At 44.5% G+C, this 14,510-nt stretch overlaps 1 protein-coding gene across 1 annotated transcript in view; it reads left to right on the top strand.

Moving 5' to 3' along the window:
• Nucleotides 1-1,586: 1,586 nt before the first annotated feature.
• The window catches only part of tgm1l1 (transglutaminase 1 like 1), a gene marked incomplete at its 5' end in the record, with an annotated part of 39,816 nt that continues 26,892 nt past the window's right edge, over nucleotides 1,587-14,510 (top strand). The window contains 5 exon segments of the mRNA XM_062517356.1: nucleotides 1,587-1,838; nucleotides 5,774-5,892; nucleotides 6,084-6,191; nucleotides 6,596-6,773; nucleotides 8,102-8,240. Coding sequence (XP_062373340.1) covers nucleotides 1,587-1,838; nucleotides 5,774-5,892; nucleotides 6,084-6,191; nucleotides 6,596-6,773; nucleotides 8,102-8,240 — 796 coding nt within the window.

Consider the following 14,510-nt stretch of genomic DNA (forward strand, 5'->3'; position numbering starts at 1 on the left):
CAATTCCTGACAATCAGCTGAGGCTTTTTGCCGGTCTCTAATAGAAATTCCTTCCTCCTGACTTCATAAGTCATAGGCAGAGTTGGGGGGAATCTGGACAGCTCGGATGTCACCATACTCCCTTCACAAAGCATGTGGTGTCTGGGGACAAAAGTGGAAAGTGTCAGAGTCAATCGCACTTCTCTAATACACTATATTGCCAAAAGTATTCGCACTCACCTGTCTTGACTCACATATGAACTTCAGTCACATCCCATCCTTAATCCATAGGGTTTATTATTATGTAGGTCCACTCTTTGCAGCTGTAACAGCTTCAACTCTTCTGGGAAGGCTTTCCAAGGTTTAGGAGTGTGTCTATGGGATTTTTTGACCATTCTTTCAGAAGCGCATTTGTGAGGTCACACACTGATGTTGAACGAGGCAACTGGCTCTCAGTATCCGCTCTAATTCATCCCAAAAGTGTTCTATTGTGTTGAGGTCAGGACTCTGTGCAGGCCAGTTAAGTTCATCCACACCAACTCTGTCATCCATGCCTTTATGGACCTTAGTTCCAGTGAAAGGAACTCTGAATGCTTCATCATTAAGCAAGGAATTTTGGACAATTCCATGCTCCCAACTTCATTGGAATTTTGGGGATGGCCACTTCCTGTTCCAACATGATTGTGCACCAGTGCACAATGCAAGGTCCATAAAGGCAAGGATGGCAGAGTTTGGTGTGGATGAACTTGACTGGCCTGCATGAAGTCCTGACTTCTACCCAATATACACATTAGGGATGAATTAGGATGGATACTGAGAGCCAGTCTTCTCGTCTCGTTTTTATAGGTGAAAGTCTATAAAAACACATTTCCTTTCTCAGACGAGTAACAAACAATCTTTCTTTCTCTTCCCCTAAGTAACCCTGGATAAAAGTGTCTACCAAGTTACACAATTTGAAGAATATCTTAATATTTGTAATATTTAAGATATATTTAAGAAATATCTTACTCATCTAAGGTGTGTGTGTGTGTGTGTGTGTGAGAGAGAGACCGAGATAGAGAGAGAGAGTTTTAGCGGACATGTTTTTTTGTGGCCAGTGCGTGTAGAGGTTCTGCTTTCTGCCGCTGTGGACAATGGAGGCAGGAAGGGAGGTGTTGGAGCTGCTCTGAGGAGTGGGGTGGTGGGGGCAGTGAGGGGGCCGCTGGGCGCTCAGCAGTGTGCTGGATGCTAACCTCTTCATGCCCTCTGCTTGTCTGGACTCTTGAGCTGCTGCTGCTGAAGCAGTGAGCTTTGACCACACAGCTCGCATGCTGAGCACAGGGAGTATTTCATCTGTGTGTGTGTGTGTGTGTGTGTGTGTGTGTGTGTGTGCGTGTATACACGTGTGTTTGTGCGCATGATGTACCAGGTGAGTTCTATCATGATGCACTGATCTGAACACGAACACACACACAATGAGGGGCGTGTTCTATACGTTTGACTGCATCTTGAACCCATTCCAACGGATCACTGCAATCCAGCTATGGTCTGGTCCTTGGTGAATGTATGTCTGTGTGTGTGTGTGTGTGTGTGTGTGTGTGTACTCAAATTGTCTTAAAATCTTTCAGGGCCCTCACCGCTGGTGTCCAAGCGAACGCACGTCATCATCGAATTGGTAGATAGTCTGGAGGATGAGTGCTGGGAGGCCAAGATCGTGGAGCAAAATGGCAACAGGATCAAGCTGTCTGTCAATTCCCCAGCCAATGCTTTGATTGGCAAGTACAGCATCGCTGTGGCAACACGATGCCCGAAGGAGGAGGTAGTCACCATGTATGACCCCAAAAAAGACATCTACATGCTCTTCAACCCCTGGTGTGAAGGTAAGAGAATGCAGTGAGCTTCTGTGTGTGTGTGTGTGTGTGTGTGTGTGTGTGTGTGTGTTTGTGTCCTCCTTCTCATTAGGCCTGTAGTCTCCGAGGGGAGTTCAGGCTCAAATTAGAAAGAGAAATCAGACAAATGTGCTTAGATCAAGGGAAGCCTCAGAGGTCAGGGCATGGGATAGACTGTCATGTTTACGCACAAAAGAGGAATTCTGACCAAATGCTGAGAAAAGAATGCACTTCCAGCCCACAGTAAACTTCCATTGTGAACATGAATGAGGGATGAATGATCCTTAGGGAGTTCTATGTATTTATGGCTTGCGTTTACGTTCTCCTGGGTGGTGGACCTCTTTAGACATCAGAGCAGATCTGAGCCCGATCTTACTGTTGTCCAGAATCACGCTCAATCACTGTCACCTTTGATAATGCTTACATTTTAGACAAAGACACATTCATATTCTCACGATAGCTTACATAATGGAAGTAAAACAGCTGGTGGTTAAGTGGGATTTCTAGAGGGGGAAGAAGAAGAGGTGCTGGGGACATGCGTATGAGTCTGAACTGGGCTAGGATAAGTATGCTGCACTGTGTCCATTGTCAATGCTGGGATACCTGTTGAAATACTACATGCCAGTGAAGCAGGGTGTATTTGCTCATTATGTAATCCTAAACAGAGTGTTTTGTGAATGGGTCAGTACCTGAAAGCAAGACGGGAGAAGTAACTCACTTGATTGACGTGGTGTGTCGTTGTGTTTGATTGAGTTCTGCTTCTCAGAGTTATATCGTGGCTATTCTAGTATAAGTATATTCTTTTGAGTAAAAATAGCACACAGTGAGGTGAAGTACAGTACATACTAACCCAGAGCAGTAAGCTGCCTGCTCAATAGCGGTGCACGGGGAACAGTGAGTGCCTTGCTCACGGGCACTTCGGCGGTGCTCAATCACTTCCCCCACCCACATTTATCCTACTGGTCGGGGATGGAACTGGCAACCCTTCAGTTACAAGCTCGGAGCCCTAACCAGTAGGCCACAGCTGCCCCTTCTCATCACACATGTTTAAGAAACAGTAAAATATCGTGCCCTCCCAATGTTGTAGAACCCCCCCCCACACACACACACACACACACCACCACCGCCACTACCACCACCCCCTACGCACACACACACACACACACACGCACACACACACACACACACACACACGTATGGCACCACAGCATGCCTGCTGTGTTGACTACCAAGAAATTCCACTCCAAAATGTTTCTTGTTCAGCAACTGAGTCTGTTGGTTCCAGCCAAATGAACCGCCTGGCCTGCAAGCCTTAGGTTGTCGTGCCACAGCTGTTGATTCAGCTCCCTCCCTCCTTTGCTCCCTCCTCTCCCTGTTCTGCTCCGCCTCTCTTCTCCTCTCCTCTTCCATCCTCTCTTCTCTTCTCTTCTCGTCTCTGAACTTCTCTTCTCCTCTCCCCTCTTCTCTTCTCCTTTACTCTCTCTCACCGAATACCAGAGGCATTGGCTTAAACACGGGCCAAGTGCCAGACTTACGCTCTGCATGTTTGTAATCTGTTGGAGGCCTTCCTGTCATCCCTTAGATGTTCCCTTGCTCTCTCTGTTTTTCCACTCCTCTTTCTCTTTGTTCAGTGCTGCAGCTTTCTTTCTGCTGTGTGATTTGGTTTGTCACTCCTTGCCTGCCTGCCTTTGATTTGGTCTCATTCCACTTGAAAACACAAACAAGTTACAGTTCTACAAGATGCATGTGCATGCTTTACTTTTTATTTCCCTGGAAGCATGCAACGCCCTTTACTGTGTTTTGAAAAGGGAGTGTGAATTTCTTGTTGGTGTGTTGGTCTGCGTTGGTAGGGTAATGGACACCCTAATCATCCCCAGCAAGTCCATGCATGAATCCCGTTAGTGTTACCATTCAGAATGCCAATAAAGTGTGAGGCTGTTTTCTAGTGAGTCTGTATCGGGCCAGGCCTTCTGTTCACCTCCTTCATTCATGCATCACTCTGATTTGCCTTCACTTGATCTGCAGCCTGCAGGCATTCCCACTCCACCTCCAACACCTTTTCAAAGTGTGCTCTCTTTTCCTCCCTCCCTCCCTCCCTCCCTCCATCCATTCCCCATTCCATCCGTGTCTCCTTCCACTCATCTGTTTCATATTGTTTGTGTGTCAGACTTAGCCTGTTTGCCTGTTTAGCATAAGCAGCTGCATCGTCTTCATTCAGGTCGTACTCCTCCTTTCCTTCCTCTCCTTCTGTGGCCTACAGGCTGTACTGCCTCCTAAACTCCTACATTCTCATTTCTCTCAATGTCTGCACTTCTTTTCATTCTCACTGCAAGCACACTCTCTCTCTCTCCGCCCCTCTGCCTCCATTTCCCGTCTTTTATTCCCTCGTTTTCCAATCATCTGCTCATACTCTCTTTCGATTGTGCTTCTCTTCCTGTTTCCTGTCTTTCGAAGTTTACCTTTCCTTCTTATCTCTCCGTCTTTTTCCATGTGCTTCCCAGTGGACCTCTTCCCCAACTCCTCCCTGGGCCTCTACTTTTACTTCCCACTCTTTTCTACCCTCTCTCTCTATCGCTCCCTCTTTTCATCTCTCTCTCACTCTCTCCCTCCCTCTCTCTTCTGTCGTTTTATTCCCTCTACCTCTCCCGTCTGTGGTTTGGATTTGAGATAATCATGGCCATGTGTTGGTGTGGAAAATAAACAGCTGTAAAACAGAAACAGACCAGGGCGTTTCACACACATACACACACACACACACACACCATCACCACACCCTACTCTACCCAGCTTAGCTATCAGGCTGGTGATGTAACTCCAGAGGGAGCACACTACTGTGCTGTTGTTTCCCCGTCCCAGTACAGAGGTGATCATGACTGCCCTGTGCCTGTCCCACACTCCCCACTGATCTCCTGCGCCCTATACCTACCAGTCCTCTGTGATGGAGGTGCAACTCTACTGTTACCGATGTGATGCATAGGGGCCAGTCTACAGTCCGTCCCTCCTCCATGAGGATGTTGGTGGTCTTTGCTAGTCCTGCACAGTAACTCCATTCCCAGCGCTCCATTGTCCTTCACCCATATCCTGCCCATGCCAAGCTGGCGACTCTGCCTGGAAAAGTACCCGCCCCTATAATACTGCATCGTGTACAGTAGTCAGCCTATTATGCAATTACTTGACAAAATGTGATATGTTTTTAAGTTGTTTCTATTTTGATATTTTTATTTTTATTATGTCATAACGTCTGCCGGACTTTCTAATTTGAACACAATTTGTAATAAATTTCCCTGCACTTTTGAGTTGCAGTTGCATACATGTTATGTTGTTAGGAAATGTATTATGTAAATGTGAAATGTGATTATAATAAAATGTGTGACTTATTACATCATTATACACAATATTACATATTTTGCACATTTTGTCAAGTTGTTCCAGGATACAATGTCAGTATATAATGGTGTTGCAGCCCCTCACCCCCATCATGCAGCGTTAGCCAAAGTTAGATTCCTCAGTGTGCATTCTGAGCCAGATCCAGATGGTCGTGTAGGAGGACTGTGGACATGTAGGAGTGGCATATGGCCTTGTACTCATGACCCATGATCACATTCTGCCTTACCGAGAGCGAGGGAACACCTTAACTGCTTTCTGTCCTTGCTTCATTCTCTGTGGACAGACATTCCTAGACATGGAAATGGGAGGAGCCACTCCCTTTACTGTAAAAAAAAGAAAAATCTCTCTCACTCCTTACCACAGAGGTCATGGAGGTTATGAGCAACAAGAGAGGGAGAGGACAGTGCTTTGAAAAGTTGGGGAAAATATGATGGATGCTTTCCTCTCTCTGTGTGGCCTGAGGACCTTGTGTTCAAAGTGGGGGACAGAGTGAAATGTATGATGGAGATTAAATGTGTCTCCCCTCCTCTCTCCTCTAGAGGACATTGTGTACATGGACAGTGATGAGGAGAAGAATGAGTACGTGCTGAGTGACACTGGAAGGATCTACTACGGCACGGAGAAACAGATCGGTGCTCGCACCTGGATCTTTGGACAGGTGAGAAGGACGCTCCAGGACGGAGCCTGGCAGATACGCTCTGGTGCAGAGAGAAGAACCCACTCGTTATCGACAAATATGTTGTTATTCTGTTATTCTGTTATTATTTAGATCATTTTCTACATTCCACTGTCTCCCTCCCTTTTCTCCTGACGTCTCTCTCTCCTCTGTTTCTTGTCATCTCTCATCAGTTTGATAAGGACATCTTGCAGGCCTGCCTCTACATTCTGGAGAAGAGCGATGTGTTGCCGTCCGGCAGAGGAGACCCTGTTAATGTGGTCAGAGTCATATCTGCTATGGTAAGTCTCATCAGTAACACTGTGTTTACATTGGAATGTCTATAGAGCCATTTTTCTACCATAGAATCCATAATAAAAATTATGATCAGGATCCATTTTATTACTACAGATCCCACCCAGTAGATCTTGAGAAACAGTGCATATCTGCGAAACAGACTAAAATGATTCAATTATGCTGTGTGTGTGTGTGTGTGTGTGTGTGTGTGTGTGTGTGTGTGTGTGTGTGTGTGTGTGTGTGTGTGTGTGTGTGTGTGTGTGTGTGTGTGTGTGTGTGTGTGTGTGTGTGTGACTGCTGGTATTTTCCTTAGTTTCGCAATCCTTGTTACGTTTCGTTTAGTCATTAGGCCCACTCTTTTCAGTGCTCTAGAGAGAGGACTCATGCAGTGTGTTTCTTCATGGTGCAGATCAACTCTCCGGATGACTTGGGCGTTCTGGAGGGGAACTGGTCAGGGAACTACGTGGGCGGAACGTCTCCCACCGCTTGGAGTGGCAGTGTGGACATCCTGAGGAAGTACTACCACGGGGGAGGGGCGCCCGTCAAATACGGCCAGTGCTGGGTCTTCTCCGGAGTCACTACAACGGGTGTGTTTGTGTGTGTGTGTGTGTGTGTGTGTGTGTGTGTGAGTGAGTGAGAGAGAGAAATGCCTCTTCAAAATAGAGTAGTCATTGATTCTATCTAGGGACACCACAACAGGTGCATGCGTGCGTGCCTGTAATTTGTGCACGTGTGAGTGTGTATGTGTGTGTGTGTGTGTGTGTGTGTGTGTGTGCGTGCGTGAGAGAGTGCATGTGTGTGTGTGTGTGTGTGTATGTGTGCACACGCCTGTTTGCCCCCATGCCCCCTCTCCTCTCGTCTCTCATCTGTAGTATGCGCTAGTAGGACATTAATAGCCGAGCCCAGACCCTCACAGGGCTCAGAGACAGGCCTCCTGTTGAGGCGAACCAGTCCGCATTCCTACCATACCACACGGCAGCTCCACTTGTAACCCCCCCCCCCCCCCTCCCCCCTCCTCCTCCGGCCGGTGTGAGAGGCAGACGCGCCTGCGTCCTCATCAGACTCTATCTGCTCTCACTGTGCCACATGGACACTACTGTTACATGAGCCACTTCACTGTCTGTGTTTGGACTGCACATTTCTCAGGATCATTTCACTTTTTGTGAATGGTGAAATTCAGGGGGAGGCATGTGCTCTCCTCTGATAAATGAAATGAAATAGTTGATAAGTCTGTAGTCAGACTGCTATAAATCGTCTCCTTGGAATTCTAAGGTTCTATATACATTCTGAGTAGTTCTGGGATATTGAGCTTCAAAGTTTTAGAATTCCATAGATTTATACTGACAAGTGGAACATAACTCTTATTTGAATGAGAATATGTCAGTAACTCAATTTTGATGACAGTATAACCTTATAATTCTAAGCGGATAAAATGTTTTTGTTTATGGTTTATGGGAGGTGATCGCGTTCCCCTGGTAAATGACAACAGTGGTCACACTCCCACCCTAGTCACACTCCCACCCTAGTATGAGTGTGAAATGTCAGGTCATGTGATCTCTGTTCAAAGCCAGTGCTGTGTGTTCAGTGCAGGGTAGACTCCTCTTATTTAACTACGCTTTTGGAGGTACTGCTCTCTTACGTGTCTTTGTTATGACCATCTATTAGTCTGTGGTGAAAGTCATTGAGGAGGTGCACATTTTCACTAGCAAATGTAAATAATGAAATAATAACCTGAAGGCACGCCCCCTCCCTTGAGTGTTGCAAGGGTGACAGGTCAAGTGTATGTTGCATAATTACAGTTGTTGTAAAGTTGATATTTCCCAACCTCCAACCTCACTCTCCTCTCTTGGCCCCCCTTTCTTCCTGTCTTTTTCTCCTCTCTTCTTCTCTCATTCTCTGCTTTCCCTCCTAACAGTGCTCAGGTGTCTGGGAATACCCGCGCGCAGCGTGACCAACTTCCAGTCCGCACACGACACTGACGTCTCCCTGACGACCGACGTGTACTTCGATGAGAACATGGAGCCCATCGACTACCTCAACTCTGACTCAGTGTGGTGAGTCTCCATTCACACCTCTGCTCCAGGTTCCACTGCCTCACACAAGGTTCTACTGCTGCAGATGGGAACCGGATTGGGCCCGAGTCTGTTCTAGAGTCAACAGCCTCCCCACAGAGTCAGGCTATACTAAGTTTAGACTCAGTATACGGCCACAGGTCATTGGCCAATAGGGCTCTGGAGACGTCATTGCATAGCGATGGTTAACTTCAGCTGAGTACATTTAAAGTGCTGATGTAAACATGACTAAATGGAAACAACAATCTCTGAATGAGACACAGTCATGGATGACAAATTTTGTTGTGATAATTTTGTCCCTCCTTTTCTTCCTCTGTCTCTCTCTCTGTGGAGCGATCTCCCTGGCAAGCTGCAGTGATGGTTATACCAGAGCCCCTTTAGGGAGAGCCGGTCCACTTCCTATTAACTCCATTGTACCGGATTGTTCCTGCAATCTGTTGAAATTCCGCTAGGGGCGTTGCCGAGCAAGTGATAAATGAATTGTGGTCTATGGGGCTAAGCGGCTAGAACTCGTTTTTTTCACAGTTGACAACTTCATTTCTTAATGTACATTGTCGTAGTAGCTACCTGAGTATGGGTTTTCCACTGGAAATGAAATAAAAAGTCACTCATGTCCTTTCTGCTTTTCATAGGATGGGCCGTTTTCCCTGTAACATGCTAGCATTTAGCTCATCGATGCTCGCGACAATCGCGACCGATTACGACCGTCGTGAAGCTGAACCTTCTTTTAGGTCTATGGCCGTAAAGTGGTTCGCTTGTGTCACGTGACATGAAAACTTTGAAAGGGTTTTTAGGAATAACAACACATATAGAAAATTGCATTGGTCAGCTAATTGTCAAGTCAAGTTGTCCTGCATCGCATGCATTAATGCAATTTCAGGAGAAAAAATTATATAAAGACAAATGTGGTACTGGGGGGTTCAGCTCCATTGCCACCCATTCATTCATCACTTGCTCGCGATCGCCCTCTAGTTGCAGTACCATGCGGAAGTATTTCGCTAGTGGTCCTTCTCCCCTTATTAGACATTCTCTGGTTATACCTCTTGTTGAACCCTGTTTTGTGATAGGCCTGTGTTTTTGTAGCCTATGTTAAAATCTTTGTTGTGCGCGAAATAGATTTTTTTCTACTTTTTAAAAAAAAATAGATTAGTCTATGATTTGGGCTAATTATTCTTCATAAAAGTAAAATGAAAATAAATGCCAGTTGTAATAGTAGGCTATATAATAGCATCAGGACGGGTCATCCCTATATTCCCCGGGTCCTATGTTCCCCGGTTTTCCCAAAAAGGGTCCTTTGTTCCCCGGTCGCAATACATACCAGGGAACATAGGACCCTTTTTTGGAAAAGCGGGGAACATAGGATCCTTTCTAAAATTTAAGAAAAAAAGGGTCCTATGTTCCCCAGTCCCATACAAAGTGGGGAACATAGGTACGCTCCCATCAGGACAGACATCCTCGCCCTAGCTGCGCAAAGGTCTGCGTTGTTTAGGCTATGCCATGACTTCTTGTCCGCACTTGCTGTGTAGTTCCCCGATCTTATCAAATTAGGCTACTTAGAGGTCGGCAGTGTTGAGGAGCTTGAAGATGAATAGTTCATTCAAAAAGAACATGGTTATAGCCTACTTTCGGTCATTATTAATATTAATAGAGTTGGGTGCGCCCGAAACGCAGAGACAGATTACGGAAAAGTGTGTGTCTGCGCCACGCCACTATTAGGCTATCCTACTGTTTAGGTTTAACTGCTAATTTCCCTAAAAATGATTAGAATAAGCCAACAAGGTTAACTTATCCAATTCAAAAGGATCCAGTAGCTTAGGCTATGTCTATACAGTTTGCCTGATTTGTCTTCCTTTTAGCTGCTTGACGCATGATTTTTTAATTCACCCAGATTCTCCTTTATTCCTACTTTTTTCTAGCCTGGCAAGCCAAGCTACACAGAAATGTATAGTCTGGGGTCGAACCATTCACAGAACTGAAGCCTGTGGGTGGGATGAACAGTTGTCTTTCAAACTGCCTCTGCACGTACAGTAATAGGCCAGCATTTGTGACCAATCGTAGCCGGTCGGCAAAACAGCAAATAGCATACATCCTTCTTTAAAACAAATGACTTGAGTGCTTCTTTCAGCTCAACCTTCAAAGAAAAGCCCAAGTCTAACTCTTCCAAATCCGATTAAAACGAGCGTGCTTCGTTAGCCTCATTCATCTTTTGTTTTGTGCAACATGGTCTCACACCCAACTCGTCGAACGAGGGCGCATGCGGGAGCCGAATGTGAGCTCAAGGCGGGCTTAAGGACTCCGTACACAGATAGAGCGTTCTGATTGGCTAGGCTGACCTGGAGCCTAGCGCAATGGTGCGACCCTAGACCATCCTGCTAGGCAAAAATATTTTTGGCCGCTAGGGTGCGTCTAGATTTCTAGGCTAACTTTTTTCCGCTTTCTTCCCATTTACGTTTTTATATTTTCTAAATAGACCATATAATTCTAACGTACAGTAGGCTATTTTTGATTGGAAATCAGTCAGTGGGTTGTCATGAAGAGTCTTAATTATTCACCAGTAGTATCTCAAAAGGTTGGAAAACAGTGCGTTTACACACGTTACTTAAATAAATGAAAGTTCAAGTTCAAGTCCGTGGGTGTAGCTGCGAGTGAGATTTTTAAAATATTCTATGGCAGCATAATTCCCGATTAACAATTTATCAAATAGCCTAGTGTTGGAGTACAATGTTATCTAAGAGCTGAATTCTGCTTTAAGCTAAATTGAAATGAAGCAACATTTTTAGTCGCTTATCTTGCCGTTAACAAAGAATTGGCATCGGGGAGCTGATCTCATTTTTGTAGTTTAGATGTTGGATAAAATCCCTCTTAATATTGAAAAAATTGACAGGTTGCATATAGTGCCTAGCAGATTGGAGCACTCTTAATAAGCAACAGTCTGCAGTATTGATACCTTAAAATGCGTTTAGGCTACTTGTAATCAGAGGGTACAATAGTCTGTATGGCCCTATTTTATTTAGGTCTAAAGGCCTGAACACACCAACCCGATAATCGGTCGTCGGGCAGTCGGGGGCGGTCGGGGACTCGAGTCTGTTTGGTGTGTGCCGTGCCGTCGGCAGTCGGCGTCGGGGCTAATTTTGGCCCTTTAAGGCCTAAACACACCAATCCGACCGGCCGACCGGCGGCAGAAAAGCAGTCGGACTATCAATCGGGCTCTCGTCTCCCCTGGTCGGTCAAAAAAGTGCCACTGAACACACCGAAGCGACGCCGACACAGATTGTACGTTCTGCGCGTGCGTGAAGTTTGATACATTACCCATAACTGCAGGCTTCAGTCAGCCGAGTAGATATCATGAAGGATTCGCGGAACTAATTGCCACCAGTTTTCGGACTTCTCTGATTAAGCAATAAGAAAATATAAATATAATTATATAGTGTGTATTATTTTATTACCATTGCTTGTGTGTGATAGCCTGACGACGTCATACTCAATATTTGTCAGAATATGAGTCTGAAACTGGTCCATTCAGCTGCGATTATGGGGCGTGATTCAACCGATACAGGGCGGGGGGGATAGCTCTGCACTCATTGGATAGACCAAACCAAACAGAACAAGTTATTGGCTGTCAGTATCTGCGAAATCTAAGACAATATGTAGCAGGGTAGGCTATGGAAAACATCCTCCTTCGTTTTTAAAATAATAATAAAATAATTGCTTCTAACTGTATGCAATGAACAGCTGGGGAAGTGTGTCGTTAACCCAACGAGCAAACAGACATTTTTAAACAAACAGGAACAACATCAATTGGTTAAATGTTTAAACATGCTGTTTTAAATTGGTGAAAGTGAAACTGAAGTTTTCCCACATATCCTCGTTGGTCTAAGTGTTCAGAAATAGTTGTGCGAATCCGTGTTAAAACCTCCGTTTCAATAGCTAAGATAAACGAAAGGCCAAACTGCATGTACAAATTATGCATTCATAGCCATAGCGTTTCTGTTGCAATCAAAATCAACCTAAGCCAACATGGTCTCACACCCAACTCGTCGAACGAGGACTCATGCAGCCGTGAACGTCACTGCTGTTCATCTGTCAATCATCACGTAAAGCCCGCCCTGTGAAATGTGATTGGTCCGAACAGATCTGTATCTCGAATAGTAGCAGCTGAACGGAGCAGTGCCAGACCGAAGTTCCCTGCAGAAAAAGAATGGAGGCGGGGCTAAACTTCGGTCTGGCATCCAGGCTATGTGTGTGATGCCAACGAAACACGGAATAAATAACTTTTCGCCCGTTAACCTAGCTAGCTAGCTTGCTAGTTAATATTAGCACAATAAACGAAAAGTGAATGGGAAATAACCTGAAATAACACACGTTCAGAAACTTAGTTCTAGCAAAAATATGTTAGGAACCCAGAGGAAAAAATTGTTTCTCATTTGTATCTCTTCTGTTGCTCAGGAGCCAAAATTGAGATTCTCATTTAAGGATCATTTTAGGATCATTAAAGTATCATTTTTGTCTCAGTTCTTTCTCCTAAAATGGCCTTAGGAGAAATAGGTGAGACATATATTAATGAGACAAGAAGGAGCCACAAAAGAGATATTCGTTTGAGACACAGGAGAAATAGGGGAGACCTAGTGGAGATCTCCTTTATGTTTGAGTGTAGTCTCATTTATAACTTGTTTCTCCTTTGGAGAAATAGGGGAGACCTAGTGGAGATCTCCTATATGTTTGAGTGTAGTCTCATTTATAACTTGTTTCTCCTTTGGAGAAATAATAGAGCAAATGAGGAGACATTGCTATGAGACACTATTGAGAAGGAGGAGTTACAATTGAGAAATCAGTTTGGGGATCAGAAAAATAGACCATTCCGTAGCATTTAAAACTTTTATTTCATGAACTATATACTACATGGACACTGACACTTTAAGGTGCAGACATTACAAAAAGCAATCATAAACATTTAACTAATAAATAATGACATACAGTCAAGCCCAAATGTATTGGAACACAAGCTAAAGTTGACAATATAAAATCATCTTTTGGAAATTGCTCTTAATGCTTTAAATGAAAAAATTAGGAAATATTCAACCTTTAAGGACATACATTTTCTTTGTGAATGAATAATGTATCGTAAATAAATAAATTGTTCCTTAAAATACAGGGGATATAAGTATTGGAATGCCTATGTTAAAGGGATTGTTCGGGTTTTAAGACACAAAGTTATATGGGTTCCCTGTCAGCAACGTTGTGCATCAGCACTGACTTACCCCCCGACAGCGTCCTGTGAGCCGAGATCCAGCCGGTTTTTGATCGTTTTTGATGCCGGACTATTTTCTTCAGCAGGTTTCTGGGGTCACGAAAGTAAAGTGTTTTTCTTCTCAAAACCATATGCGTTCAACAGAGTGATATATTTGCACCACAAAAACGTTGTCCAGCTGTCAGTAGCGCGCAGTGATAGGAATCGCGAAAAATAAGTAAGTGAAAACGAGGTTTGAATTTTTCCTGGACAACGTTTTTGTGGTGCAAATATATCACTCTTTTGAACGCATATGGTTTTGAGAAGAAAAACACTTTACTTTCGTGACCCCAGAAACTTGCCAGACTACTTTCTTCACCATCAAAAACCGGCTGGATCTCGGCTCACAGGACGCTGTTGCGGGGTAAGTCAGTGCTGATGCACAACGTTGCTGACGGGGAACCCATATAACGTGTCTTAAAACCCGAACTATCCCTTTAACCTATGTGTTAAATTTCCATAAAGGTTAGCAGATTTGTATTTGTTTTATTTTTAAAATGCCAGTTATTTCATGTATCCAGGACACTATGTCCCCTTGGACTCTGGAATTAAAATCACCCCACATCAACACATACCTCTCACGTTTCAATGCGTGCACTCACTGGCTCTGGCGCGCGGCGCATCTTTGATAGCATTTAGCTAGCCCAATGCATTCATTAGGATCCAAACAGAGATGAAGTTAGAAGCGACAAAACACCTCCATGTTTTCCCTATCAAAATACAGTTACATGAGTAGTCACACGACCAAGTATGGTGAGACAAAATAAAACGTGGTGCATTTGTAAGCAGGTAAGAGGGATAACTATATTGTGTGGCGCAATAATATCCTGCACTTTCAGTTTCACTTTGGAGTGAGGATATTACTGCGCAGAGTCTAAGTGCTCCCAATGTTATTGCGCCACAAAATATAGTTATCCCTCTTACCTGCTTACAAATGCACCACGTTTTATTTGTCTCACCATACT

Source organism: Sardina pilchardus, chromosome 2 (genome assembly GCF_963854185.1).
Source record: "Sardina pilchardus chromosome 2, fSarPil1.1, whole genome shotgun sequence".
Taxonomy (NCBI): domain Eukaryota; kingdom Metazoa; phylum Chordata; class Actinopteri; order Clupeiformes; family Clupeidae; genus Sardina; species Sardina pilchardus.